The sequence below is a fragment of the Oryctolagus cuniculus genome, chromosome 9 (genome assembly GCF_964237555.1).
Source record: "Oryctolagus cuniculus chromosome 9, mOryCun1.1, whole genome shotgun sequence".
Lineage (NCBI taxonomy): Eukaryota > Metazoa > Chordata > Mammalia > Lagomorpha > Leporidae > Oryctolagus > Oryctolagus cuniculus.
The window spans coordinates 85,038,330-85,065,563 of record NC_091440.1 but is presented as its reverse complement, the minus strand read 5'-3'; the positions used below and the strand labels follow the sequence as shown (position 1 = coordinate 85,065,563).

The following is a 27,234-nucleotide window of genomic DNA, read 5'->3' as shown; positions in this document are numbered from 1 at the left end:
GGCAGAGACAGCATTTATTAGAATTTGTGGAAGCATGAGATAGCGCTTTTTTTTTTTTTCTTTTGACCATGGAAAGCATGGTGGGAAGTCGTGGATGTACAGTGTAGTCAGCAGAAAGGGGAGATGGAAGAGTTTCACATTTTTTTAAGGTGAGAGGCGACACCTGCACTTGCCCTTAAAAAATAAAATACAATACAGTAAAACCCAGAGGGGCCCAAGCAGCAACCAACCTGGTTTGCAGTTAGCATCAGAATCTAAATCTAGTATAATTATTTAAGAAACTCTAAGAAAAACTAGTAGAAAAATAGAACATCAAACAAGCAAAAATTATCATACAATTTACATAATAAAAATGCACAACTCTAATAATGGCTCCACATTCAGTAGAAGACAGTTTGCTGGAAACCACAGCGCTCCAGGTTTGATAATAAACCCACCCTCTTCAGCAGCACGACCCCCTGTGCCCCTAAAACCCAGTGAAGCCAAAAGGCACAACTTAAGCAGGAAATGTATCTTAAATATATATTACAACGTCTCCAAAGGGAAAATAAGTCCCAAACTTAAAAGTCTGTGATGGAGAAAACAGGAAATCAGAGATCTCAATAAATTAACAGAGTCCCAGTGTCCTCCTGGCCTGTTTCCTGTCCCTGCTGCACACACTCATACCCTGAGAAAATCCGCCCGGCCCAGGTCTCTGCAGCTCTGCCCGCTCACGGGGTGACCCAGGCCTGTGCCCTGAGACCCTTTGGCAGAGCCAGGGCCCTCTGGAGACAACACACCATGCCTCCAAGAAGCAGCAGGCACAGAAAGGCTGCAGATTCCAGAGAGGAACTCGAAAAGCAGTTGACACTGTTTTTTGGCCTTACAAAAGCCTTTAGGCATCGTAACCTCGCTGATGTGTGGAGGGTACTATCTTGCACTACCTGATCAGTTAAGTGTGTCGCTACTCGTTCCCTCCAACATGTCCACAGAAGTCTGACAAAACGCTTATGTCGCTCTTGCTGCGGGGAGGGAGGGGAGAACGTGTGATGCTCTTATGACCACAGCACACAGATGCCGTCTGAATGACGTGCAGCAACACAAACATGGCACGAACTCAGTGACAATTCCATGCACATAAGTCACACCCCGTCTCCCCAAAAATTCCCTCCTCCAGAAGCTCGGCAGCCCCCGGGAGTGTGCACCTGGTGACAGCTCTCCATCCAGCCCAGGGCACAGTCAGAGTCCACCCCTAGTGCTCGTGGTGTCGAGGGGGTGCATGTGTGCAGATGCACCCGGGCACCTGGGGTGGGGGCAGGGCCTCCAGGCCTGGGCGTGGCCATCCTTGTCCCAGGAACCCAGCCAGCAATGCAGTACTCCCGGCTCCGCCTCCAAGCTCCACCTGCCTGGCCTTGGGTGGGCCCGCCAACACCAGCTGGTGGCAGACATAGGGAGAATGGCATGTATGACCCGAGTTCCATCTGCCTGCCCCAGCGCCAGGCCGGACGTGCAGGTGGGGAGCGTGGCACAGGACGGGAGGACCCCCGCGCCGCAGGTGCCGTCTGGTGCCTCCTGGTGCTGTGCCGGGGGCCGCCCCGTCAGCAGTCAGCATGCGGGACCGCATGGATGATCGCCGGATGGAAGGCAGAGGCTTGGTGGAAAGGGTTTGCTGTCGCACAAAACACAAGCTCAAAGCGGGTGATGATCCGAGCCACGCGGCAGGCTGTCTGTCCCTCTCCCTCCTACAGAGGCCCCACGCCCACCCCGCCTCTGCGGGGCTCCCCTGCTCTGGGGCAGAGGTCCTGGGGTCCTTAGCGAATAGGGGTCACGGATGCACACAGACGGTGGGGGCGAGACGGGAGGGCCCCTTATTCATGGCACATGGGTCTTTCCAGGGTGGGTGGGCTTGCGGCTGATGCAGATTGTAAATTTCCCCTGCAAGATAATCCTGGGCTGGCTGTGAACCCAGGATGATTCTCACGGGCACAGAGACGTTAGGAGACGCCAAGCCGGGCGCGTCAGTTCCCATCCAGCTCCCTGCTCATACACCTGGGACAAGCAGCAGAAGGTGGCCCAAGCGTCCGAGCCCCTGCACCCACGTGAGAGACCCAAAAGAAGCTCCTGGATTTGGCCTGGCCCAGCCCAGGCCTTTGCAGCCCTCGGGGAGTGAACCAGCTCTCTCTCTCTCTCTTTCTCTGTAGCTCTTCCAAATAAAATAAATCTTTAATAATAATAATAATAATAATAAACAGAGCCGCAAAATGATGGGTCCCTTTTTTGTGCCCGTGTGTGTATTCATTGCAGGGGAAGGCACCTGGGATGTTAAGAGAAAGCCAACTACAATGCAGGGGTTCACCCAGACACCACTGCTTCCGGCCCTGTCCCCGTGTACGGGGCGCTCCCAACAACGGTACAGAAACGGGCGGCCACAGGGCAACACCTGGGCCGGTCCCACAGTGTCCCAGACAATCAGGAGGGCGGACCCACGCAGCGCGCCTTCCCTCAGTGCAATGCGACACGTGGCTGACCGCAGTCTCATCTGCAAGGTGCTATCCTCTGTGGACATCTCAGGCAGAAAGAAAAAAAGAAAAAAAAAGTTTTCCCTCCCCTCCCCCAGCTGTCCTTGGACACCCTCTTTCCCTCAAGTTCTCTTTGCCTATGTAGAAAAATAACAGCCACAAAAAAAAAAGAAGAAAAAAAAAACAGGTATTAGGTCCTAAGAAGACAACAGACAACCAAAACCCCAATAAAATAAGTTAATGTTTATCAAAATATTTTACAGCACCAAATCTACATAAATTTAAATATCTTTCTTTGGAAACCCAAGCTCTGAGCTTCGTGCCACTCCCTCTGGGACATTCAGAGATGCTCAGAGGGCAGCTTCCAGGAGGCGGCAGCGCCTGCCACGGGCTGGGCCCTGGGAGAGCCGGCCCTCGGGCTGTGGCCCTCATTCTCGGAGTGCTCTCCGAGAACCCTCTGGGACACGCGGAGAGACAAGTGCAGTCAACGTGTAGGGCTTTTCCGAGTGGGAGGACAGCCAGGGAAGGAGCGGGAAACAGCTTCGCAAGCAGCTCTGGTGCTTCCCGCGGCAGCGGAGAGGGCACCAGAGAGGTCACCCGGGGCCCGCTCCCCAAGGAGCGTGCAACCAGGGCTGCCGCCGGGGGCTGAGCGGGAGGGGCACAGCGTGCCGGCGCGGACACCTGGGTCCCGGCGGGGCCTCGGGCAGGCTCAAGCACTTGAAGCGGGCGGGAGTGTGGCCGGCCAGGCGGGCGGTCGCGATCCAGTTTTCTGAGCCAAGCCCCAAGGGAACCTGACGCAGGGACTCGCAGCTGCCAGGACTGAATCCCGTGGCGCACACGCAGGGGCTCGCAGCCCACGGCTGGGGTCACCAGGTCACTGAGCTGCCTCCTGCTCAGGGAACCTTAGGCACCCCAGGAGATTCGGTGACTGGGACAGTCCCCTGGAGACTTCTACACGCCGCCACCCCAAGGCCAACGCTGCGCCCCTCGTCGCCCGTTCCAGAGGCTCAGCACGCATGGCCAGCGGCGATCGAGGCCAGCAGCCGCGAGCCCCGCCGGGGCTGGGGCAGCGTCTGGCGTGCGCACTGCGTAGGCGCCCCCAGCCCCACTCTCCCCGCCGCTGGAGGCCCTGCATCCTTTGCAAATCAGACCCCTGACTGCAATCCCAGGGGCCGCCCACCGAGGGCGTCCGGCTCGGAGGGGCCGGGCTGGGAGCAGCAGCCGGGGCCGTGGGCCTGTGGCCGGCCGCGGGGTGCGCAGTTCACAGGCCAGCGTGGTCCCGGGGAGGGTGGCCCGCGGTCCCGAGCTGAGGAGAGAAGCTGGCCGCCGCGGCCCGGGACAGAGCTGGCGACAGAAGCGCTGTTTGCTTGCTTTGGAGCGGGGGTGAGGAGACATGGCGGCCACCCCCCTGCCAAGGAGTTGCTGGAGGTGACCGGCCTCAACCGCCGTGGCCGAGGCTGCAGTTCAAGTAATTGCCCGCTTGGGGGCGCCGGGGATGTGGGTGGGTCCCGCGGCCCCGCTGGGGAGGGCAGGGGGCGTGGCGGCCCTCAGGGGGTGGCCCTCAGCGGGCGGGGCTGCGCGTCACTTGCACTGGTCCAAATTGCCCTCAGGAGTCCTTGCCTGGCCGGCGGCCAGGGACGCCTCCTCGCTGTGCCACAGCCCGTAGCCGAAGTAGATGATGAAGCCTGCGGGCCGAGAGCAGAGGGATGAGGGTGAGCGCAGGGCGCGCGGTCCCTACCCCTGACTTCCCGCCTCTGGACAATCAACAGCTGCCTCATCCTGCCTCGGGCACGGGCTCCCGGCTGGCCTCACTGCAGTGTGCCCTGGGCACACATGGCAGCTAGCCCTCCTCCCCATCTCTCCCTTCCCAGGACCTGAGGCCCTCCCACTTAGCCCTGGGTCATCTCCTGGAGGCCTAAGACCACCTAGCAGTCACCCTGTATGCCCCCCATGAACCACGGGAGACCAAGAAGGCTAAAAGGGCACAAAGGTCAAGGCCCACCCCCTGGCACCTGCACCAGCACTTAAGACACAGGGAAAGGAAGAACCTGACCACGCCCCCTGCCGAGGGCCAGAGGCCCAGAGGTGGGGCACAGTCAGCCGGCCGCAGACCAGGCTGCACCACCCAAGAGGACCAGAGCCCCCCACAGCCTCTGTCCAGCAGCACCTCCCCCACGCCCACTGTCAGCAAAGGAGCCGTGGGCAGCCCGGGACAAGGACACCCGCCAGGCCCACAGCCCACAAGGACCAGGCACTGGCTGGGCCGGGAGGAGCCACAGCCCAGACTTCCCCAGCTGGGATGGAGCTACCCAGTGCCTTGCCCACCGCAGACTCACGGCCTTGCTCTGATGAATGCCAGGCTCTGGCCTGAGGAGAGAACTACAGTTTGGACAAAGGGCTATGAAGACGACAAGTGTGTAAATGGGAGGGAGGGCTCACTGCCTACCATGAGTTCCATTTTTTCAGAGGAAAACGCTGACTACTACATGGCTTCTTAGGAAATCTGAAACACGGGGGACTTGACATCAACCCTCGGCCCTGTAGCAGGAAGACAGATGAACAACCCACACAGCCTTGGGGGGGGGGGGGCACAAGAGCAGCCGAGGATACTGGCTGTGCTGGTCGCAGGGACACCCACCTATCAGCATCCACACGGCGAAGCGGACCCAGGTGCCCTGATCCAGCTGCATCATGAGATAGACGTTCACGAAGATGCTCAGGACAGGCAGCAGCGGCACGAAGGGCACCTGCAGAGACATTGGGGAGCGTCAGACCCCGCCCCCACCCCACCCCAGCAGACACCGCCCCTCCCCCACCTCCAGCCAGGAGCAAATCTGAAGTGGTGGAGATTGGGTTTCATGCTACTCCTTGCCAAAGTGAGCCCTCCTCTAGTTTTGCTCTCTTGCTAGTTAAAGAAGGGACTAGAAGGGCAACTTCCACTTTATTTCTAAGGTTGGATTATTGTATTACTTATCTAAAAATGCAAAAACAAAAAAACAAACCCCAAAGCTGCAGTCTCCTCTGCGATCCACCCTACCAGATGGCCCCGTGGACAGGCGTGCCCGCCACACTTTCCAAAGCTGGCTGGCAAGCACCTCCCTCAGAACACCCAAGTTCCCCAGCAGGAAGACCCGAGTCCTCGGCCCACCCCGGGGTCTCCCCCAGGCCCAGGAGGCCAAGCCGCTCACCTTAAACGACAGCTTCGTCTTGCTCTCAGGCTGCCTCCAGATGATGGCTGTGACCAGCGTGCACAGCACGGCAGAGCCTGAGAGCACAAAGATGGCCCACAGCGACCCTTGGGCCAGGGCCTGCTTGCCGAGCACGGCCACAATGCACACGGTGATGATGAGAACAGCTAAGAGGGAGGAGAGACAGACAGATGTGATTCAACCATGTCCCAAGTCCTCACGGGTATTCCCAGTTCTGTCCTAAAATGTGTCAAGAGCAGGGCTCCACTTCTGTGACGTCAGCTACAATCAGGACAGAACGACTGGCACCACAGACCAGCAGTGAGACAGACACTGACTGCTGCCCCCACGTACCCTATGCCCCAAGTCCCATACACGGGAGGGCATGCTCTTACCTATGAGGCTGGCTGACACATTCACGATTAGCCCGGAGAATTTGGAAGGCTCCATGGTTTTGGGTGAGAACACAGCTTTCAAAGAGAATTTCTCTGATTCTGGCAGAAAGCCTGTCTGGGAGTCACTGGTGCTCACCAGTTCATTCTGGTCCACTTGATCTAGCTCATCGGTCGTCCTGGCCATCTGGTACACCAGATTAGGCTGCTCTGGCTGATACCTGCGGAGAAATGTATGGAGCGTGAGCACTGTCACCAGCTCTAATTAAGCAAAGGGACATGTACCAACTCAAGTTCTTAATAAGTCTTCAAGGGCTGAGCTGCCTAGCACACAGGCACTAGATGGAAAGGAGCGATCAGAATGGTGCAGTGTGGGTACAGAACAGCAGAGACCTGGCTCCTGCACTTGCTCCTTTGAGGTCTCTGTTTTGGGGGAACATGATGCCTACCACACAGAAGCCCAGTGTCCTGAGACAGTCTTGCTATTCCCCTATGAAACAGCAGTGGCCCATGGACAGTAAGATGGCCACTTCTCACAAGATCATGACCGAAGGGAGCTAAGAGTATGGGTGGACACAGGAAGTGGTTGACATGCGGCTCCTGCTAGATACGTGTCTGTGGGCTTCAGGGATTGACACACTGTGTGTGTGACTTAACTGGATCAGTATATTGCAAAACTCCAAGGCCTCGGAGCGTGCGGCTCCGCAGAGCTGGGTGCAGGAGCAAGCCTGTAGCAGGGTTTCCAGTTTACCAGATGTCACAAGGAAAGTGCAGCGTTAAGGGAGCTTCCTTATCTCTTCACCCAAAATGACCAGAGTGCAAATCCTGGAATCTTGCAAATCTCTTCCAAGAACTTTTTGCATTATTTTGCAAACAATCTCTTTTAAGAGTGAGCATAAAGAGACTTGACCCTTTGCAGCCAGATTCCCACGTGTAGCATCACTCAATCAGGACCAGGAGAGGGCCTCAGGAAACAGTCTAGCACTGAGCCCCCGGGAAGGAACGGGGGCGAGGGGGGTCTGCAAGCTTGTTCAGCTGATTGTATGCAGCCACTACAAAGGCTCCACTCAGGCCTTTCATAAACTAGGTGCCGAGTCCCTGAGAAATGGAAGCAACAGCTTGTGGGTTTAAATGCCTGAGAATGATTAAAAGGCTCTTGCCGGTCGGCTGAGAGGGTTCACAGGCACCTGTTCTCGTGAAGAACGTTGTCTCAACCACCCCAGAGGAGAGCCTTGGCCCCCAGTCATGAAGGAGCCCAGGGAAGTATAGGAGGGATAGATGAGGACAGCAAGGCACAACAAGCCACGGCAGAGCCATCCTACTGTGACTGTCTGTGGTCCCAGCTGCCTGCTCCACACAAGACCGCAGCAGCCAGCACCTGGCAAGTGACCCTGAATGCCAACCCAGGCAGCTCTGGCCACACAATGGGGTTCTCTCCTCCGGCCACAGTGTCCCAAGCTACAGAAACATCGTGCTGACCTAAGCCTTTCCTGTCATGGATTCTCCCAGTACCCACGAGGGCCAAACCCCAGTCCCCACCGTCACAAGAACCTGGAGCGAGTTGCAGGTACTACCCTAAGCTTTCAAGAATTCTGACCCCAGGATCCAGACCCAGATCCAACAGAGGGGCTGAGAGTCTGTGTTTATCCTAACCCATAGCCAGAGAGAGGAGGGATGTGTGAGACAGCGGGGTGGGCGGGCACCCCTGACGTTTCAAGGTCATATCCTCCATCAAGGCTCTCAGACACCAGCTTCCACCCTCCCCTCAGCAGCGCCCAGGGGGGCTATCACCAACATAAAAGTCAAACCATCTACGCCGTCCATTGGAACTGTTAGAAGGCCATCATGGTGCACCTGCATTTCTGTCCTGGAAACTTACTGGAATAGATACATACCGTAACACCAACACACAGGCTGCCACTAGAGAGTAGGCCAGCAGAGTGCCAATTGACATGAGGTCCACCAGGTCCTTCAGGTCGAAAAGGAAGGCCATCACAGCTGGGGAAGAGACAGACATCGGGGTCCGTGGATGGCCCTGTCACCACCAACAGCCACAACCACCCACCTGTGGACCAGGGCATGCAAGGGCCACTGCTTTTACTCTCACCCACCCCCAACCTTTCCCTGGAAAGACACTGCTTAAAGAAAGACAGGTCAGGATTAAATTACACACACAACCCCTAAGAGATGGTCATAACAATTAACATTTGCATCTAGAGAACAAGCCATCCATCTAGCACACAGGGAGAAATTGTTAGACATAGCTGAAGCCACACTGGAAGGACTCCCAGGGGCTCCTCACCCAAACAGGGCGGCAGCGAAGGCACAGCTGTTCATTACAGGTCAAATCCCTTCACGTGGGAGAAACGTTTAGAGTGGCTCCCAAATGATACCAGCCCTGTCACCATGTCCCTGCCCTTTGAAAAGAATTAAACACGCATGTGTATCTGAAAAGCCTTTATCATTTTTTTATGAGAGTATGTGTCTATTTATGTGGCTACGTACGTCAAGTCTCCAATTTAAAACATAACACACTGAGATCTACTTGCAAGTCATGTGCCATCAACACGAAACAGATAACCAGAAAACCATCATTTTTCCTCTGGAGCGCCAGTAGAACACCACACTGAAACAAATTTAAATTGAGGACGACAACAGGTCTAAAGGGCCATGAAGCCCTTTCAGAAAGTAGAACAGTATCCAGCTGGACGCACCACAGATGCCTGTGCTCCTGCTCAGGTCTTAGAAAATCAATTACCACTCCCACGGAATGCAGAGAATGAATATATCCTTGGTTTGTGAATGGCATTTACTTTATGGTCCCTTGAAAAAGCCTGTCTTGATCTCCCTTTACTGGCACAAGCAGGAAACGTGGGCTTGTCTTTAATATGATCAAATGATGAGTAAACACTGGAAAACTCGACTTCCAATTCCTGAATCCCTTAAACATATTGACCATATCCTGAACTAATGGATGGGAGATTTTTCCATCTCTCAAATTAAACAATGTAGACAAATAAAATACAAGAACATATCCCATTAAAAAATTAATCCACAAAACTAGACATATTTTACTGAGGGCATAAATACTAATGAAACATAGTAAACAGTAATGCATTCACTTAAAGGCCAGTCAACAAGTCACTGGTATAACCTGCGACCACTGCCACATGACCTAAGGTAACCGAAGACCCACTGCTCTGCTTGGACCTGGAGGGAGCCCGGCTGCTTCGGCATAAACACAAACCACGATCACGAGTCAGCTCTGCCCCTCCTGGCTGTGCGTCCTCCCTCCCCTTCTCTGGGCCTCCACTGCTGCTGCTGTCCAGTGGCACAGAAGTGCTACAAAATGCAACCGTGAAAGGAGGAGATATACAGGACAGAGAGCAGAGTACAGTCTGCCTTTCAGGTTCTCCCCAAGACCCTTGTTCAGGACCCCTGGAACATCACAGGGCTCGCAGGGGTCTGGAGCCCACTGATGTCACCCATCAAAGCTGTCAAAACTGATTTGTCAGAAAGAACCCCCTATCCCAGACCTGCCATCCTTATTTACAAGGTGGGGACAAATGGCCTCATCTGCAATACCATGGGTACAGGCAATATGGCATCCTATAAAACTCTGACTTTAAGGGGCACTTGCTGGGGCTGGCGCTGTGGTGTAGTGGGTAAAGCTACAGCCTGTGGTGCCAGCTCAACTGGCTGCTCCACTTCTGATCCAGCTCTCTGCTGTTGGCCTGGGAAAGCAGTGGAAGATGGCCCAGGTGCCTGGGCCCCTGCACCCATGTGGGAGACCTGGAATAAGCTCCTGGCTCCTGGCTTTAGCCTGGCCCAGTCTAGCCATTGCAGCCAGTTGGGGAGTCCTCTCTCTGTCTCTCCCTCTTTCTCTGTAACTCTTTCAAATAAATAAATAAATCTTTAAAGGAAGAGAGAGAGAGAGTGAGAGAGTGAGAGAGAGAGGGGCACTTGTTTTCCAGAGAATTGCTGACCTAAGACACACGACACTGAATTTCCAGGTCTTTCTGGGCTTGTGCTTGTACCAGGCAACAAGGTCAGCCCACCAGAGTCTCCTCAGGAAACGTTCAGGGAAGGGGAGAGGCGGATGGCTCTGAGGGGTCAGTGGCACTCCTAAGCTCTGTGCACTGAAAGGATAACAAAGAGATCAGACTCTTCGAGAATCCCATCACAGCCTCCATAAAACCGGCCTCTGCCTTTTGTTCGAAAGGGCAGTTGTCTTTGCACAAGGCAGGTTCCAAGAGTAAAAAGCAGGCACTCGGAAGACGAGCTCAAGCATCACACGGACCAGTGCGATTCACGCCGTCTCACCAGGCAGTGCTCACTCAACTGTGCCAACAGCAGTGCTGTGAAATGAGCTCCAGTACCTACCTGCAATGGCGCCCGAGGTCAATGTGGCGATTATTGGCGTTTTGGTCCTATCGTTGACTTTGGCCAGAAATCTGAACAGCAGTCCATCTTCGGCCATGGCATAGATAACACGGGGCATGGGGAACATGGAACCTAATAGACTAGGAGAGGGGAAGAGGAAAAATGCATGAGTGGGGGCTGCTGGTCAGGAGTTAAAGGCACCACCTAGGACATTGCGGGGAGGCACCAGAATTCCTCAGCAGGGACTACCATCCCTCCATGCTGCACGAAGAAGCCCACGGTCTGTGCTAGCATTTACTGTATGAACTCCAGTGGAAGTACAGACCATACCTATGGGTTTAGGCCAAGAATGGGGACCATCTAACATGGACTAGCATGAGATCCAGCCAAAATCTGTACGCAGGAGCTGCCGTTGTGGTGCCGTAGGTTGAGCTACCACTTGTAACTGTAGCAACCTATACTGAGTGAGGGTTCACATCCTGGCTGCTCCACGTTGATCTAGCTCCTACTAATGCATCTGGGAAAGCAGTGCACGATGGATCAGGTGCTTGGGTCCCTGGCACCCTCATGGGAGACCCAGATGGAGTGCCAGGCTCCTGCAGCCACCTAGGGAACGAACCAGCAGATGAAAGACCTTTCTCTCCTCTGTCTCTCCCTCTCTCTCTGTCATGTCACTCTGACTTTCAAAAAAGTAAGACTTTTTTTTTTTTAAAGCTGTATGCAAGGGAAATTTTGTATGCATCCCTGTAACCACTGCTGGCTGAATCAGACAGAAAATAAATGCATTGCTGCCTTCACAAGGAAATTTTCCATGCTTCATCAATTATTTAGCAACAGTTCCTGTTTACAGAGGTTAGTAGGAAACACCAGGGGCAAAATGTTTCTCATTAAAAGGCACTCATTCCCCTTTCCAAAGTAGCCCCTACTTTACAGCCAAACTAAGAGCCAAAAAATGGTGCTCAAAGAGGACTTTGGTCCAGTGATCAAAGCCTGGGCCAGTAAGCCAGTCCCTCACTAAGCAGACCATGGCGAAACATGGGCCTCAAGCTCTTCATGAATAGAAGTATGGTAGGCTCTTCCTAGCCAAGGTTTCACTTTCCAAGGCCCTGCTACTAAGAGGCCAAAAATCAAAACACGGACAGTTCCAGAAGTAAACAATTCATGAGTTCTAAATAATTTTTATTATAGTATATTGTTCTAATTATTCTACTTTCCTGTTAGCTAGTGTTGTTGCTCTCTTGTTGTGCCTAATTTATGAAGTACACTTTGTCACAGGTTATGATCAGGTAGGTACACCTAGGATTCCGTGTGATCTGCAGTTTCAGGCCTCCACTGGGAGTCCTTGGAATGTGTCCCCCTATGGGGAGGTGTGACAGCTGTTATCTACCACACAGATGTCTCTGGGGATGATCTACAGCAAAGACAAGTGGGGAAACACACACTGCCTCACCCTTCTCGGAAGGAGCGGCGTGGAGGGCGTCTCTCACCTGGCAGACAGTGCACAAAGGGAGCCCACGGCCACTGCATACTTAGCGCCTTCCCAGCCCACGTGCTTGAAGGCGTCGGGCAGGGGGCTGTCCTTGTCCAGGCACATGTAAGGCATCATGAGTGTGAGGGCCGCAGACACCCCGAAGTAGGCGATGAAGCAAATCAGCAGCGACAAGACAATGCCCATGGGGATGGCCTTCTGGGGGTTCTTGACCTCTTCACCTGGAAGCAGCCAGGGTCAGCCTCAGGAGACACAGCCCACACCCATGCGACCGCGGCACCCACAAGTGACTACCCCACAACGCTCGGCCCTGCAGGAACCGGAGTCTTCCAGGCTTCCTCGGTGACACAGACCAGCCAGCCCGCAGCCCCAGGAGGACACACTCCATCTCCTTGTCATGGTTCAGCCAAGGAGGAGACCTGCCAGAGGGTACCCTGCCGATTCCACAGGCCAGGATGACAACGTCTGTGGTGGCCTCATTGCTCCTGGTCGATGAGCAGACACAAAATCAGGCTGTCATGACCCCATTCTGACAGGAGAACGGAACTGTTCGTAGGGTTCATGCAGGTGCTGCCACTCAGGGCAATGAGGAAGGTGGGGGTGGTGAGGGAGGTGGGGCGGGAAGCTACAGACGGCCATGCCCACGGGAAGGCAAACATTTGTGTGAGGAGCAGAAGGCGTACCTGTGGTGGCAATGCAGTCAAAGCCCACGAAGGCGTAGAAGCAGGTCGCCGCCCCCGACAGGACGCCAGAGAAGCCAAAAGGCATGAAGCCACCAACACCGGGCTTCCCTTCCTTCGTGTCACTAGGAAAAAGAGCCAGAATCACAGGTCATGACACCTGCTGTGTGGTCAGAGAGCAGTGCTCACCCCACCCTCACGTCCCTGCCAGGCCCAGGCTGCAGACCCTCAGGCCACCATCCTGGGGCCATGGCACTCCCCCTCCTGTTTGGTGTAGCCCAGAGTCCCAAGGGTTCCAAAGCCTCATCTCCATTAAGGGGCTCTGGTGGGGAGAGGCAGGAACAGTGAGGGACGGGGGTTCAAGAGGAAATGGGTGAGAAAGTGACTGCTGCAGCTGGGCCCCGAGTAAGAACTCGTGCTTTGAGGACATGGAGCCACCTGCCAGGCTGCCCTGACCCAGGTCCCATATTCACCAGTACCTCAAGTCCAAACAAACCTTTCTGGAGATACTAGAGCTGATAAAGAAAGAGTGGATTGTTTTAGTCACCAACAACCAGTGCTCCTCAGCACACATGGGGCACAGAGCCAGGGGTGCTGGGCAGTGCAGCTTCTGCCCGCTGGGGGGCCACATGGGCGGGGCCCAGCACCTGGGTGCTGCAGTAATGGATGGGACATAAACATGCACACCTCACAGAGCTCGGAAACATTCCAAGCCCCTGGTGCCTGCTCTGGGAGGCCCTGGCTATATCCCCACGTGCTCCGTTGGTGGGGGTGCCCAGTGCAGTCGGTGTGGGTGGCTTCCTTGGCCTCTGCCATCTGTCACATGTGAGGCGTGCAGCCTCCGTCTGTCACAAGTCACCTGAGGCCTCCTGCACCTTCTTTATTTTTCAGTTTGAGAGGTAGGGAGACAGAGAAAGCAGGAGACACAGATACAGAGAGTTCCCATCCACTGGTTCATTCCTCAAATAGCTGCAATGGCTCTGGGTCCTAGGGCCAAAACCAGAAGCCAAGAAAACTCAATCAAAGCTTCCCACCAGAGAGGCAGGGGCCCTACTACTCGAGCCATGACTACTGCCTCTTGAGATGAGCATTAGCAGGAAGCTGGAGGCAGGAGCTAGAGCTGGGTATCAAACCCAGGTACTCTGTGTGGGCTGCAGGCATCTTAATCAGCATCTTAACGGCCAGGCTCAAGGCTTCTAGCTGGGGTGCACAGCCATTTGTCTACATTCTGCTAAGCAGACTGGTGCACATTCAGCATGGGCAGCTCTGGAGAAGTGTCTGGGGATGGAGGGAATGAGAAGGTGCTCTTCTGCTTTCCCCCTTCCCATCCAGCTAGTTACAGTGGCCACTGTGGGCCCAGGGCTGGGCTGTGGGCAAAGCCACAAGATGCAAGGGCTGCACTCCCAGCCCAGAGAAGGGGTGTGCTCGGCTGACCACGGCCGGATTGTTCACTGAAGAGAGCTGCATTTTGAACTTGCTGAAGCCAAAGCCGTTTTGGGGTTTCCTTCTTGGAACCCCAAACTCAAGACATCATCCAAAAGAATTTCCTGCACATGGCACCAACGCCTCACTCCTACATGTCTGCTGCCTGTTTCCAACACACTGGGTGGGAAGAGCCGAAGGCAGCGCTAGCCAAGGGCAGCGGGCACAAGCTGGGCTGTGGGAGCCCATGCCTACCCCAGAGCTCCGCAGACTGACTTGCAGCTCAGGGGAGCCTTCTCAGGTGGCCATGGAGGGAAGAAGGCATCATAAAACCCAGTACAACGCCACCCTCACAGGCTGAGTGCCCTCTCTGGTACATGGCTTGGTCGGAAAATGCCCAGTTTCGGAGAGACACGCAATTTCACACCAGACTACGTGGCCACTGTCAGGAACACAGAAATCTCCAGATGCGAAACCAAGAAGGAAGCTGAGCAAGCTGAATGAAACCAAAGAGCAAGGCGGCAGATCCCCTGCCAACCCCAACTGCCCCCTCGCAGGTCTTCAGATGGAAGTGAAAAGGCACCACCCATGACCACCAGGCCAGGCCAGGCAACAGACACCACGTTGTGTGCGAGGCTGATTCAAGGCCAGTTCATGGTCACCACGGCCTCCAGCATGAGGACAGCCAACTAAAGTAAACACTGTCAGCTGGCACAAACAATCTTTTCACAAAAATAGTTAAATTAAGTCTCAGCTGGCAACCGAGAAACAGGAGGCACCCTTAACTTCACTCCGGCCCTGTAAGAAGCAACCAGTAAAAGACGTCCAAGTTTGTAGAGTCTACTGTGGGACTTCAGTGCACATTCTGAGCTGGCTTTAGCTCCACTCCAAAATAATGGGCACTGACCAATTAGACATAAACAGAAAAACAAGATGGCAGACAGGTGGGCCCCTGAGAGGGCCAGAGAGTTGGGACTGCTAGTTTGGTGACTGAGACATCACAGGAGGGCCTCTTTGGCTTTGTTTCCTGGGAAACTGGAACCAAAGCATGGGGTCCTGGGCTGGCCAGATGCTTGCCTCTGGCTCCAGATGTCCTTCGTTGGGGAAGCCAGGGTGATGGGCCAGGTTGTTACTGTGACAACCCAATATTTTAATTCTAAAAAGCTTCGGTAATAGAGTCACGCTTTTTTTCTCTCCTGATATCATTAAAAGGCTAGCAAAGCATTTAAAAATAAAGTGGGGCTGGTGTGCGCAGCAGGTTAAGTTGCTGCCTGCAGCGCTGGCATCCTGTATGGGTGCCAAATCAAGTCTCAGTTGCTCCACTTCTGATCCATCTCCCTGCTAACGCACGGGGGAAACCACTGGAAAATGGCCCAAGCGCCTGGGTCCCTGCACCCATGTGTGAAACCTGGATGAAGCTCCTGGCTCCTAGCTTCAGCCTGGCCCAACCCTGGCTGTTGTGACCATTTGAGAAGTAAACCAGAGGATGGAAGACCTCTCTCTCTGTCTCTGTCTCTACTTCTCTCTCTGTGCATGCCTCTCCTTTCTCTGTAACTCTACCTTTCAAGTAAATAAATAAATTTTTTAAAAAATAAAAATACAGCTTGGACATGCTCACTCAGACTTAACCCTTAACGGTAGAGCTAGAAGTGTGCCAGGGGATTCCAATTCAATCCCATCAAGGTGGCATGTGCCATTGCCATCTCACTAGTCAAAGTGATCGGTTTCAATTCATAATTGATCATAATGATAGAATTAAGAGTCAAAGAGATCACATAAACAAGACTAGTGTCTGCTAATAATAACTGATAGAATTAAAAAGGAGAGAACGATCCAACATGGGAAGCGGGATGCACAGCAGACTCATAGAATGGCAGATGTCCTAAACAGCACTCTAGCCTCAGAATCAGCCCTTCAGGCATTTGGATCTGGCTAAAAAGCCCATGAGAGTATTTCAGGCATGGAAAGCCAAGACACTCTGGCAAAAAAAAAAAAAAAAACACACACACACACAACTAAATGAAAGATCTCTGTGAATGAGATCCCAACGGAAAGAACAAACCATCAAAGAAGGAGCTACCTTTCTCTGAAGGGAGGAGAGAACTTCCACTTTGACTATGGCCTTGTCTAAACAAGATCAGAGTTTGTGAACTCAAGAGGCTTCCATAGCCATGGCAGCTCATGACAAGAGCCTCGGCTGATTACTGATGTCATAAATAAGAGTGTTAATTGTTAAATCAATAATGGGAGTCACTGCACCTACTCCCCATGTAGGATCTCTGTCTTTAATGTGTTGTACTATGCGAATTAACGGTAAAACTACTACTCAAACAGTACTTTATACTTTGTGTATCTGTGTGAGTGCAAACTGTTGAAATCTTTACTTAGTATATACTAAGTTGATCTTCTGTATATAAAGATAATTGAAAATGAAAAAATAAAAAATAAGCAATCTAAGCAAAAATTAAATAAAAATAAAAATACATACAGTGGCATCACTATGGTACTGCAGAGAAAAACCTGAATACAGAATTCAGAGGTTATTATGAAACAGAATATGAGGAAAGACAGCTCATTTAGGAGATCCAGCATGGACTCCCTAACTACACAGAGTTTGGAATAAGAATGAAGATTTTCTTCTCCCTGAGTACCTTCCTTGCCATACAGTGTTTTGTCCACTTCCAAGGAAAAAAGTTTAACACAAACTCCAGACATATAAAACGTTCTCAGCTACTTCACTGCAAACACACAAACAGAAACTTCAATTCAGATGATGTGTTTTTAAAAGGCACATATTGTTCTAGCCTCTTGGACCCCCCCCCCCCCCCCCCGCCAAGGCCATCTGGAACGTAGTGAGCGGCTGTGCGTGGAGGATGGCTGCTGATCACTCACTTGTTCAAGCAGTGGAAGTCAGGCGTGAGCTGCCACTTTTCGATGGATCCTTTCACAAACCCCGACACCATTATGAAGCCCAGGACCAGGACGTTGATGCAGGTGAATATCTTGTTGACCATGGCTGATTCCTTCACACCAAGGGTCAGGAGTCCTAAAAACACATACAAAAGAGAAAACTGCATGTCAACCACACACCAAGTTAAGTCCGTCGTGGGTTGGGAACAGGGACAAGAAAGGGGCTGAGAAAGAATCCAAGCGGCACTGAACCTCCCGAGACCTCGGGCGTGGGGAGAGGTTTCTGGCAAGTTATCAGAGTTGGCCTCTGGAAGGGAGGATGCCACTAAGGGGCACCCAAGGGCTGCGGAGATCTGGAGCGTGACAGCGGCTCCGGGCAGAGGGTGGAGGGAGCCTCAACCACACACTGAGCTGCTTGCTCTCGGGAGAAGGGCACTGCTGGGAAATGACCTTCTGAAACAAATCCAAGAGGACACACTCTGCTGGGTTTCTTGGTCGAGCGAGAGCTGTTTTTCCAGGAGGAAGTCATTCAGATCAACTTCAGGGGCTTAGCAGTAACAATGATCTGGGGTTTTGGGAACCACTGACCCATACAGCTCCCGGACTCAGTGCATAGAATATCTAAGCCAGACCAGCTCTAGCCTGCCAAGTTCACACTGGGGAGAAACACACACACACACAGTCAAGTGACGAGAAGGCACACATGATAGCACCAGCTTTGAGGCTTAGGCCTCGGGGCCACCTTAGGATGGGCAAGTCCACAGCCAAGTTGTGCTGGGCAAGACAGGAGACAAGGACGGACCCAGGGACAGCTTGACCAACTGTATCATTTGGGACGACGGCCCTACCACGGCTGCCTTTTAGACCTTTTGAGATTAAACCTGCTGTACACGTTAGATTGAATTCTGAAACGCAGGTGTCAGAAGAGAATTCATTAATTAATCACAGGATGAACATCTCATTGCCTTCCAATGTATTTTTTTCTTTAAGTGTCCTTCCCTCTCATGTTCATTAAAATGAAAACCTCACTGTGGTTGTGCAAATTTATTTTCTGATACATGTGTCTGCCAGCTGGACCAGAAATCCTGTTGAGGCCAGCTTGTGGGAAATTATTCCAATTACATGGGGTGTGAAATAAGGCATGCTTTAGAAACTCATCTAAGATTTTCTGACCTCAGACAAGAATGTATCTGCATCTCAGCTTCATGTTTACACAGTTGGTGCACCGTGGAGCAAACCCCCCCCATCCTAGTGGCCAAGACGTGGACAAGTATCACCAATGAGAAGTTGCCAACCTCTGACTTCAAGTAGTACCTGGAACTTAAAAAGTTCTGTAACCACAAGTTGGAGGTGGAAACTATATATGGTAATGGTGTGTGAATGGTTAGTAGGTGTGAAGCACCCGAGATGCCTTGTAATGCCTAGGTACATATTAGAGGTTCAGTAGAAGCCACTCCTTCACATTTTCCTGGCAGGTGAATAACAACTTTCCTCTCCAAATGGTCAACTGTTGAGTCAAAAGAGTTGTTGTTGTTGTTGTTTTTAGCTTAAAAAATGTGTGTGTTTATTTATTTGAGAGACACAGACAAAGAGAGAGGGAGATCTCCCATCGACTAGTTCACTCCCCAAACACCTGCAAAAGCCAGAACTGACTGGCCAGGCTGAAGCCAGGAGCTTCAGTTCAGGTCAAGTCTCCCATGTGGGTGGCAGGGACCCAAGTACTTGAGCCATCACTGCTGCCTTCTCCCAAGGTGTGCATTAGCAGGAAATTGGAATGGGGAGCAGAGCTGAGACTCAAATCCAGGCACATCAATGTGGATGTCCCCAAGCACTGTCTTAAATGCTATACTAAACCCCTACCCTGTAAGGATTTTGGGGCCAATGTTGTGAGACAGCAGGTTAAGCTGCTGCCTGCAGGTATATCACATAAGAGCATGGGTTCCAGTCTCAGCCACTCTGCTTCCAGCCCATCTCTGTTAATGAACCTGGGAAAGCAGAAAATGGCCCAAGTAGTTTGACACTTGCTACCCACATGGGAGACCCAGATAGAACTCCTGGCTCTGGCCTGGCCCAGCCACAGCCATTGAGACCATTTGCAGAGTGAACCAATGGGTGAAAAATCTCTCTCTCTCTCTCTGCCACTCTGCCTTTCAAATAAATAAAATAAGCCTTTCTTTAAAAAAAAATTATTCCTGGATCATCTGTACAAAAAGCCTGTTGTATTAACAAAATCTCAGTTCACAAAAAGACTCAACGTCTACGATTCTCTTTTAACTAAATGGCACATGACTCAATAGGTATAAACAGGCCAAACCTAGCTGAATCTATAAGAAACTTTTAAATAAAAAATTTCTACATGAAAAACTATAAAACAACAAAGAGATGGAGGAGGGATGAAGAGAAAACAAGCACATTTGAAAGGGGAGCCTGTCACAGAAACTGTTTCCATCATTCAACCCGGTCTCCTTGTCGACACGTGGGCTTACCTGTTAAGATGAGAATTATGATCACAGCAAATATGTCGGGGTTTTCGGCCAGCACCCCAGGAGCATTCAGGGCCATGTGCGTCTTTGCAAACTCCCCAATGGGTTTGCCTATCAGCTCATCAAACGTTGCACTCCAGGCCCTCGCTACACTTGAAGCACCTGCCATGAAATACACACGGGGAGGAAACTGGTCAACAGTGCGTTCACTGTCATCACAGGTTGACAGGTAGAGCATCCATGTGGGGATCACAGGCAATACCTTGAAATCTGGCAGTGGTGCCCAGGATAGGGTGAACACTCAGTGGGAAGGGAGGGTCACCTCATGTGGAGAGCGAAGCGAGAAGCATGAGAAGGCTTCCGGGCTCGGGAAAGCAAGGCACCTTATATCATAAGCCCTACGTACCCGCATAATTGCGTGTTTACAAAAGGCTCATGGAAAAGGGAATTAAAGTTTATCTGGTACAAAAACAAAAAAACCTTGAAATCCATGCAGTGTTTTCATAATACACATTTTCCATAAACCTGCAGAAGATCCCCCAGATTTACCTGACTTAACGACATTCCACCTTGCAAGTTTCAGACATCATGGTGATGGGAAAGTGATCCGCCTTCGATAGAAACTGTATCTGGAAATTATGAATTTGGATCTTTCCTGGGCTAGTGCTGTGTTGGCCTGGTCCTCTCAGGTTCTGGGCAGGAGGGACACAATAGCCACTCCACACAGTGCCGTGTGGCTAAGCAGAGATGGGTGGCAGGTTGGGTGGACCCCATGCACTTTCTACTTCTGACTCTTTGAGCTTACCATGGGCATACCTGGACACAGCCCCATCACAAGTTGAGGAGTATCTGCACACATGTTTGCAGTACACAGCACACACAGTGCGAGTGAAGTAAACATTTTACCAAACAACAGTTACGCTTATCACTTGAGACTCACTCTGATGGTACCGACTTAATTCTATCCATTTCACTTCATTAATAAAAAAACCACAGGTAACCATTCATGAACGTGATTTCATAGTGTACTCCCGGGATGCAGTGGGAAGTCTGCAGAAACACTGGGTAGGAAGCCCTTCACCCAGCAGCGCTAGCAACAGGGTGCTCCCTGGAGGAATACTACTCTCGTAGCAAGAAGAGGGGTCCAGGGAGATTGTGAAGGGGCAGACCTCCACCTCAGGGACAAGGCTACCCATTCACAGCAGAGCAGATAACCGGCCACCCTGCCACTCTGTGCATGAATTGGTGCTTGTACCACCTGACTCAGTGGCCACGATGTCACCTCACGTCCCTTGTGCACAGGATCAGAGCTTGACCCTCCCCCCTTTCTCCTTGCACTATAGCTGATTTCTATCTCTCATCTAATTATTTTTTTTTTAATAAAAAATTATTTATTTATTTGAAAGGCAGCAACAGAGAGAGAGAAGAGAAACAGAAGGGGAGAGATCTTCCACCTGCTGGCTCATTTTCCAGATGCCTGCAGGGGCCGAGGTTGGGCCAGGCCGAAGCCAGGAGCCCAGAATCCCTCCGGGTCTCCCACATGGGTGCAGGGGCGTAAGCATTTGGGCCATGTTTGCTGCTTTCCCAGGTACATTATTGGGGAGATGGATGGGAAGTGGAGAAGCCAAGACTCAAATCAGCACTCCAATATGGATATGGGATTCTGGTGTTACAAGCAGCACAGTTCCTTCATTTAATTCTGAAAGGAGTCGCTGTTTTTCCAGTGTTGTTTCCCAGCAAATGTCCCTAAATTCCAATACGTACATATGGCATCTTCCTTGATTTTCAAAGGGGGTCTGAATTATCTGGAATTTTGCCAGAGGGATCTGCACACTACAGATTCAATTTTGTTAACATGGTCTCATGCTAAGTGATTTTCCAACAATTTAAAAATTTAATTACATTTCTTTTTCCTGAGCAGCTGATTTATTATAAATTCTATCTATCAAGGGCCACAACACACTGGTCTTCCCACCAATCCCACTGGCGGCTGGCTCCCTGCAAACTGGGGTCTCAGACCTCCCTCTGATGGATGTGAGGGCTGCCTCAGTTTTTCCTCCCAGCCTACCGCCTTCCCACTTCTGAATTATGGCTTTATTAAGAAATGTCCAATAGACGAACAGCTTTTCCCCAGTAGCTAGGACTGAGAATACGTTTTCCTAATACATGCACGAGTCTGAGTCAAACCAATAGCACTCTGGCAAAGAGTCTCACATGCCTTGGTCTAAAAGCAAGCACCTCTTGCTCCGTGTTTTGTTTTCCGGCCTGTTCAGTCCTTGAGAAGCACAACAGGTTCATTCAAAACAGCTCCAGCCTCAATGGGAGCCTGGAGTGTGGATGTTATACTGAAAAAAATACTAGGAATTTTATTTTAGAACTTTGAAGCTATGCTGGCTCTCAGAAGATTACTGCAGAAGCTAAAAAGGAGAGGTCAGACAGCCTGAGTATTAGCCCTCTGCCAGCCAGCCTGGCACAGTAGCAGTAGCATCCCCCAAGGAGAGACGAGGCCATCAAGACCCCAGGAACACGAGAATCCCAGCAAGGAACACAAAGAATCACCTATGAGGTTCCCAGTGTGGGCAGACCAAGAAGTGAGTGGGCACTTGCTACAAAGTTAGATGAATGTTTAATGGTCATGTGGATTTCTACTTTTGGGAGGTGGCCATTCATATCCTTTTTGTATTCTTCTATTTGGGTGTTTGTCTCTTCTAAGCTGATGTGCTCAACTTCAAGGTATAATCAAAACACAAACAGACGGAAAGGTGAAGCATATTCAGCCACCAAACTTTTGGTCCCTTTGCTTGTTGGGTGATTGTGCTTCGTGCCAATGACCAGTGCTGTCACTGTGGAGAACGGAGCCCTGCAGCTTGGGAGGGGATCGCAGTCAACAAAGGCTTCAGAACCACAAGGGGACTTGGAAAATTTCATGGAAAGAAGGAATTAAAAGATAAGTTTACTTTAGTGCAAAATTTGGAACCCCATGCCTCGTTTGTTCGTAATACACATGTCCCGTGACCTTTTTAAAGATCTCTCATATGCATGAATTTCAATTTTGGGGGCCATCAAAATAATCTTTTTCTTTTTTTTTTTTTTTTTTTTTTGACAGGCAGAGTGGACAGTGAGAGAGAGAGACAGAGAGAAAGGTCTTCCTTTGCCGTTGGTTCACCCTCCAATGGCCGGCGCGCTGCGGCCGGCGCACCACGCTGATCCGATGGCAGGAGCCAGGTACTTATCCTGGTCTCCCATGGGGTGCAGGGTCCAAGCACTTGGGCCATCCTCCACTGCACTCCCTGGCCACAGCAGAGAGCTGGCCTGGAAGAGGGGCAACCGGGACAGAATCCAGTGCCCCGACCGGGACTAGAACCCGGTGTGCCGGCGCTGCAAGGCGGAGGATCAGCCTAGTGAGCCACGGCGCCGGCCCCAAATTAATCTTTTAATTCCCTCTTCCATGTGATTTTGAAGTACCCTTGTATGCAGATGCACTAATCTAGACTTTCTCTTCTGAAGACAGTTTGAAGGGGAATCACAGACACACCCAGAGATGTAAAGTAATTCACTATCTACAATGACAGCCTAACTGGAAACTATCTGAACATCTCACAGGAACATACAGTACCTCACACTGTGTATCTACATGCACAGAGGCACGCCACCACGGGGAGATGACTATGGCAAAGCAGCTCACGATGACACATATCTACTACAAGGGCATGCACAGCTGAATTCTGTGGAAACTGCAATGGCTTTTTTATAACATGCATTTTCGTGAACTTTTTGAAGCACCCTCCTATATTGCTTTATAAACAATCATACTGTACAAAAATATACATGTATATTCACAAAAGTATTAACAATGGTTATATCCCTAGACAATATACTCTTTATGAACAGAGACTGCCTTATTCTTCTATCGTGTCCCTAATACCCAGTCACACGCCAGGCACAGAATATATGCTCACATAAACTGCTGTGGCCACATACAACACTGGCAACCCATAAAGGAGTGCCAATTTGAGTCCCAGCTACCCTGCTTCCACACCAGCTTTCTGTTGTTGCCTGGAAAGGCAGTGGATGATGGCCCACATGCTTGGGACCCTTCTACCAACGTGGGAAACCTCAATGGAGTTCCTGATTCCAGGCTTTGGTATGGCCCGACCCCAGCTATTATGGCCATCTGGGGAGTAAATCAGCAGATGGAAGACATCTCTGTGTGTGTGTGTGTGTGTCACTTTGTGTGTGTGTGTCATTTTGCCTATAAATAAATAAATCTTTTAAAAAAATAAGTATTCGGAAGGGTAGAAAGAGATGGAGGGAGGGAGGGAAAGAAGTTGTTTCTCTATCAACTGTTCAGAAAAATCCTATGAGTTCTGCATCTTCTATGCCATGTTAACAAGAATGGCTTCCTTGTGGCCTGGCTTGGCACTTGCACAAGGGCAGAGACAATGAAGCCACAGGCTGCTTCCCCTTCCATTAAGTGACAAAGAGACATTTTCAGCGGTCAAGCCAGAAGGTAGCTCCTGGGGAGGAGGCACCCCCAGTCTCCATGGGGATCAAGGCGCCATGGTCCACCCTCCGGTGATGGCAGCAAACAGTAGGGGGTGGAGTGAGCAAGCCCAGGCTGCTTGGACCTACCGATGATGTAGGAAAGGATCAAGTTCCAGCCGGTGATGAAGGCCCACAGCTCCCCGACTGTGACGTAGCTGTAGAGGTAGGCTGAGCCCGTCTTGGGGACCCGGGCACCAAACTCGCCGTAACACAGGCCAGCCAGCACCGAGGCCAGCGCGGCAATCAGGAAGGAGATGACGATGGCGGGGCCAGCATCCTCGCGGGCCACAGCTCCAGCCAGGACGTAGACGCCTGCACCCAGCGTGCTGCCCACCCCAAGGGCCACCAGGTCGAACGTGTTCAGGCAGCGGGACAGCCGGCTCTCTTCCCGGCTGCAGTCCACCACCTTCCGCCGCAGCATCCGCTGGCCAAAGTTGAGAAGGACCTTGCAGCCCATGGCCCCACTCAGCTCAGACCTGTCACAAAGAAGGAACAGAGACATTTCAGCACCGCCACACACTTCGCCCATGAACCTCAGCTTCAGGCAGAATTAAGTACAGCCGAGTGGGAGGCTCCTTCACAGTCACTTCCTGTTGAGCTGCTTTAATTCTGAGAATCCTACCATCTTTGTCACAACACATGACTTCTCCAGTCGTGTTGTCTTGCCCGCATTTGCAGTAATAACACCCCGGGAAGCCTATTTGCTGAGCTGACTTTACTGCCAGGCCCCTGGGCGTCTATGACTATTCCCAGTCTTAACTGAGAACCTTCCATGGGCAGAAATCATGTAGTGCAGGAAGCTCTAAGGAATGGTTGGTCTCCTTAGCAATCATACCACAGTGCTTCCAGAGGTTCACGGAAAATGGAAGCGAAAGATAAGCTTGCCTTTCCAGGAAATCGATGTACATTTTTTTCATAATATGCATTTTTGTGTTTGAAAGCTCCTTGTATATATGGAGGTCTTCAAAAAATAAAAAGAGTATCATGAAAAAAATCTATGCATGGATTATAATATTTTTTTAAAAATTTAGTTACTGGGATCAGCACTGTGGCATAGCATGTAAAACCACCACCTGCAGTACCAGTAGCCCTTATGGGTGCAGGTTTGAGTCCCAGCTGCTCCACTTCCAATCTGGCTCTTTGCTATGGCCTGGGAAAGCAGTAGAAGATGGCCCAAGTCCTTGGGTCCCTGCATCCGTGTGGGAGACCTGGAAGCTCCTGGCTCCTGGCCTTGTATTGACCCAGCTCTGGCTATTATGGCCATTTGGGGCATGAACCAAAGGATGGAAGACCTTTCTCTCACTCTCTCTCTCTCGCTCCTTCTGCCTCTGCCACTCTGTAACTCTCTGCCTTTCAAATAAATAAATAAATCTTTTAAAAATAATATTTAGTCACTTATTTAAAAGAGTTACAGAAAAAGAGGGAGAAAAAGAGACAGGGAGAGAGGGATTTTTAAGAGACAGATCTTTCATCCACTGGTTCACTCCCCAAATGGCTGCAATGACCAGGGCTGGGCCAGGCTGAAGCCAGCAGCTTCTTCCAGGACTCCTGCTTGAATAGCAGGTGCCCAAGCACTTGGGGCATCTTCCACTGCTTTTCCCAGGCCACAAGCAGGAAGCTGGATGGCAAGAGGAGCAGTCAGGACACAAATTGGTGTCCATATGGGATGCCAGCCTCGCAGGTAATGGCTTTTATCCACTGCGTCACAATGCTGGTCCCTGACTTACAATTTTTTACAACAAAATTAACTTAACAGCACATTTCCCATGAACTTACTGAAGTACTTTTGTACAATTTACCAGGAAAAAATGATATTATTTCAAGTATACTCTAATGGAAGACAAACCAAACCATATCTCAATTTAATTATTAAATCTCCAAGGCCTTTAATGACAGTGACAATGCTTTTCAGATTTTTCTCGGATCCTCTGAGGACACGGATCAAGCTATTTCCACTTCTACATCAACACAGCTAGGTCTAGAACAGAAAACTACTAAATTATTGTTAAGCCAGGGCTTTTGTAACCGGCACTATTCCAGGAGATGCTTTTTGCTGAACCAAAATGTCAGCTGTGGATATTGGGCTGGTTGACTGCAGGTGTTAAGTTGATTGTGTGAAGGAGTACTCAGACAGCTTTTAAGCATTCTGTTCCCAGGAGAGACTGACATTTGAACCAGTGGACCGAGTGAGGAAGAGGCACCCTCCCCCACCACAGGTGGGCACCAGCCAGTCGGCCAAGGGCCCAGACAGAACACGAAGGAGTAGAACCACACATTTATGGCTCTCCAGCCCGTGTGCCAGCCTCCCTGGCTCTGAGACCTCTGGACTTGGGCTGAGCCACACGACTGGCTTCCCCACGTCGCCTCCATCATCATGCAAGCCACTTCCCTGTTAAGTATCTGCACACAGGTTGAACATTCCTAACCTGAAAATCTGAAATGTTCCAAAATGCTGAACCATTTTCAGCATTGCATCAGTGTTGTCCTGAGTGTCATGTTGACAGCGTTGATGCAGACATTTCAAAATGGGAAAAATCCTGAAATCTGAAATATTTCTGGCTCCAAGGGTTTCAGATAAGAGATGTTCAACCTGCCTGTGTGTCCATGTCTGTGTGTGTATCTGCTTTTCAAATAGATAAAATAAACTTTTTTTAACTAACAAGAGAAACCGGGTGTGAGATATATGGGTGTGAGGTAACTCTAGCTTCATCATTTGTCTGTAAGTCTAGAACTATTCTTGAGTAGTTTACTTTTTTAAAAAATTGCCAACCTAACAAGCACTTTTGGCTACTGAGGCCACCCCCCTCATCATCAATTTTCTTTTTGTCATCAACTGATACTCCATTGACCTTACTTAGCTACAGTTAAGCCATAGGAAAACAAAAACATTCTCAACGGACATCACAGGTCTAGAAAAATCCACACGTCATCATGTGACCGCTCCTCCGCCTGCCCACCCCTCCACACAGGCCCAGGCCTCAGGGGCTCAGGCCCTCTCTGTGCAGGATGCGCAGGCGCAGTGGGTGGTCCTTTCTGTGTGCTGACAAGGCCGAGAGAAGGGCACAGTCTTGAGACAAGATGGGGAATCCCTCGTTGTGCACCTGAGGAAAAGGGCTCAGAGAGCTGCGCATGCGCAGGCGGCAGGCTCCAGGAAGGAAACGTTCTCCTGGACAGCAGATGGGGCAAGGAGCAGAGGGAACCAGAGGAAATGAGGGAGACGGTGCTATTTGTGGGACAGCAGTGC

General features: G+C 51.2%; 1 protein-coding gene across 5 annotated transcripts in view; it reads right to left on the bottom strand.

Annotated features, from left to right (window-relative positions):
• SLC7A1 (solute carrier family 7 member 1) overlaps nt 1-27,234 on the bottom strand; it is an 87,140-nt gene continuing 59,906 nt past the window's right edge. For all 5 annotated transcript variants that reach the window (XM_070049065.1, XM_070049068.1, XM_002721425.5 and 2 more), the window contains exons 3-13: nt 24,078-24,466; nt 19,449-19,607; nt 16,945-17,098; nt 12,634-12,755; nt 11,949-12,171; nt 10,462-10,601; nt 7,974-8,076; nt 6,082-6,299; nt 5,687-5,853; nt 5,137-5,245; nt 1-4,183 (exon numbers count right to left, since the gene is read on the bottom strand). In XM_070049065.1, coding sequence (XP_069905166.1) covers nt 4,080-4,183; nt 5,137-5,245; nt 5,687-5,853; nt 6,082-6,299; nt 7,974-8,076; nt 10,462-10,601; nt 11,949-12,171; nt 12,634-12,755; nt 16,945-17,098; nt 19,449-19,607; nt 24,078-24,447 — 1,869 coding nt within the window. In that variant the 5' untranslated portion in view covers nt 24,448-24,466 and the 3' untranslated portion in view covers nt 1-4,079. The remainder of the gene's footprint in view (nt 4,184-5,136; nt 5,246-5,686; nt 5,854-6,081; nt 6,300-7,973; nt 8,077-10,461; nt 10,602-11,948; nt 12,172-12,633; nt 12,756-16,944; nt 17,099-19,448; nt 19,608-24,077; nt 24,467-27,234) is intronic.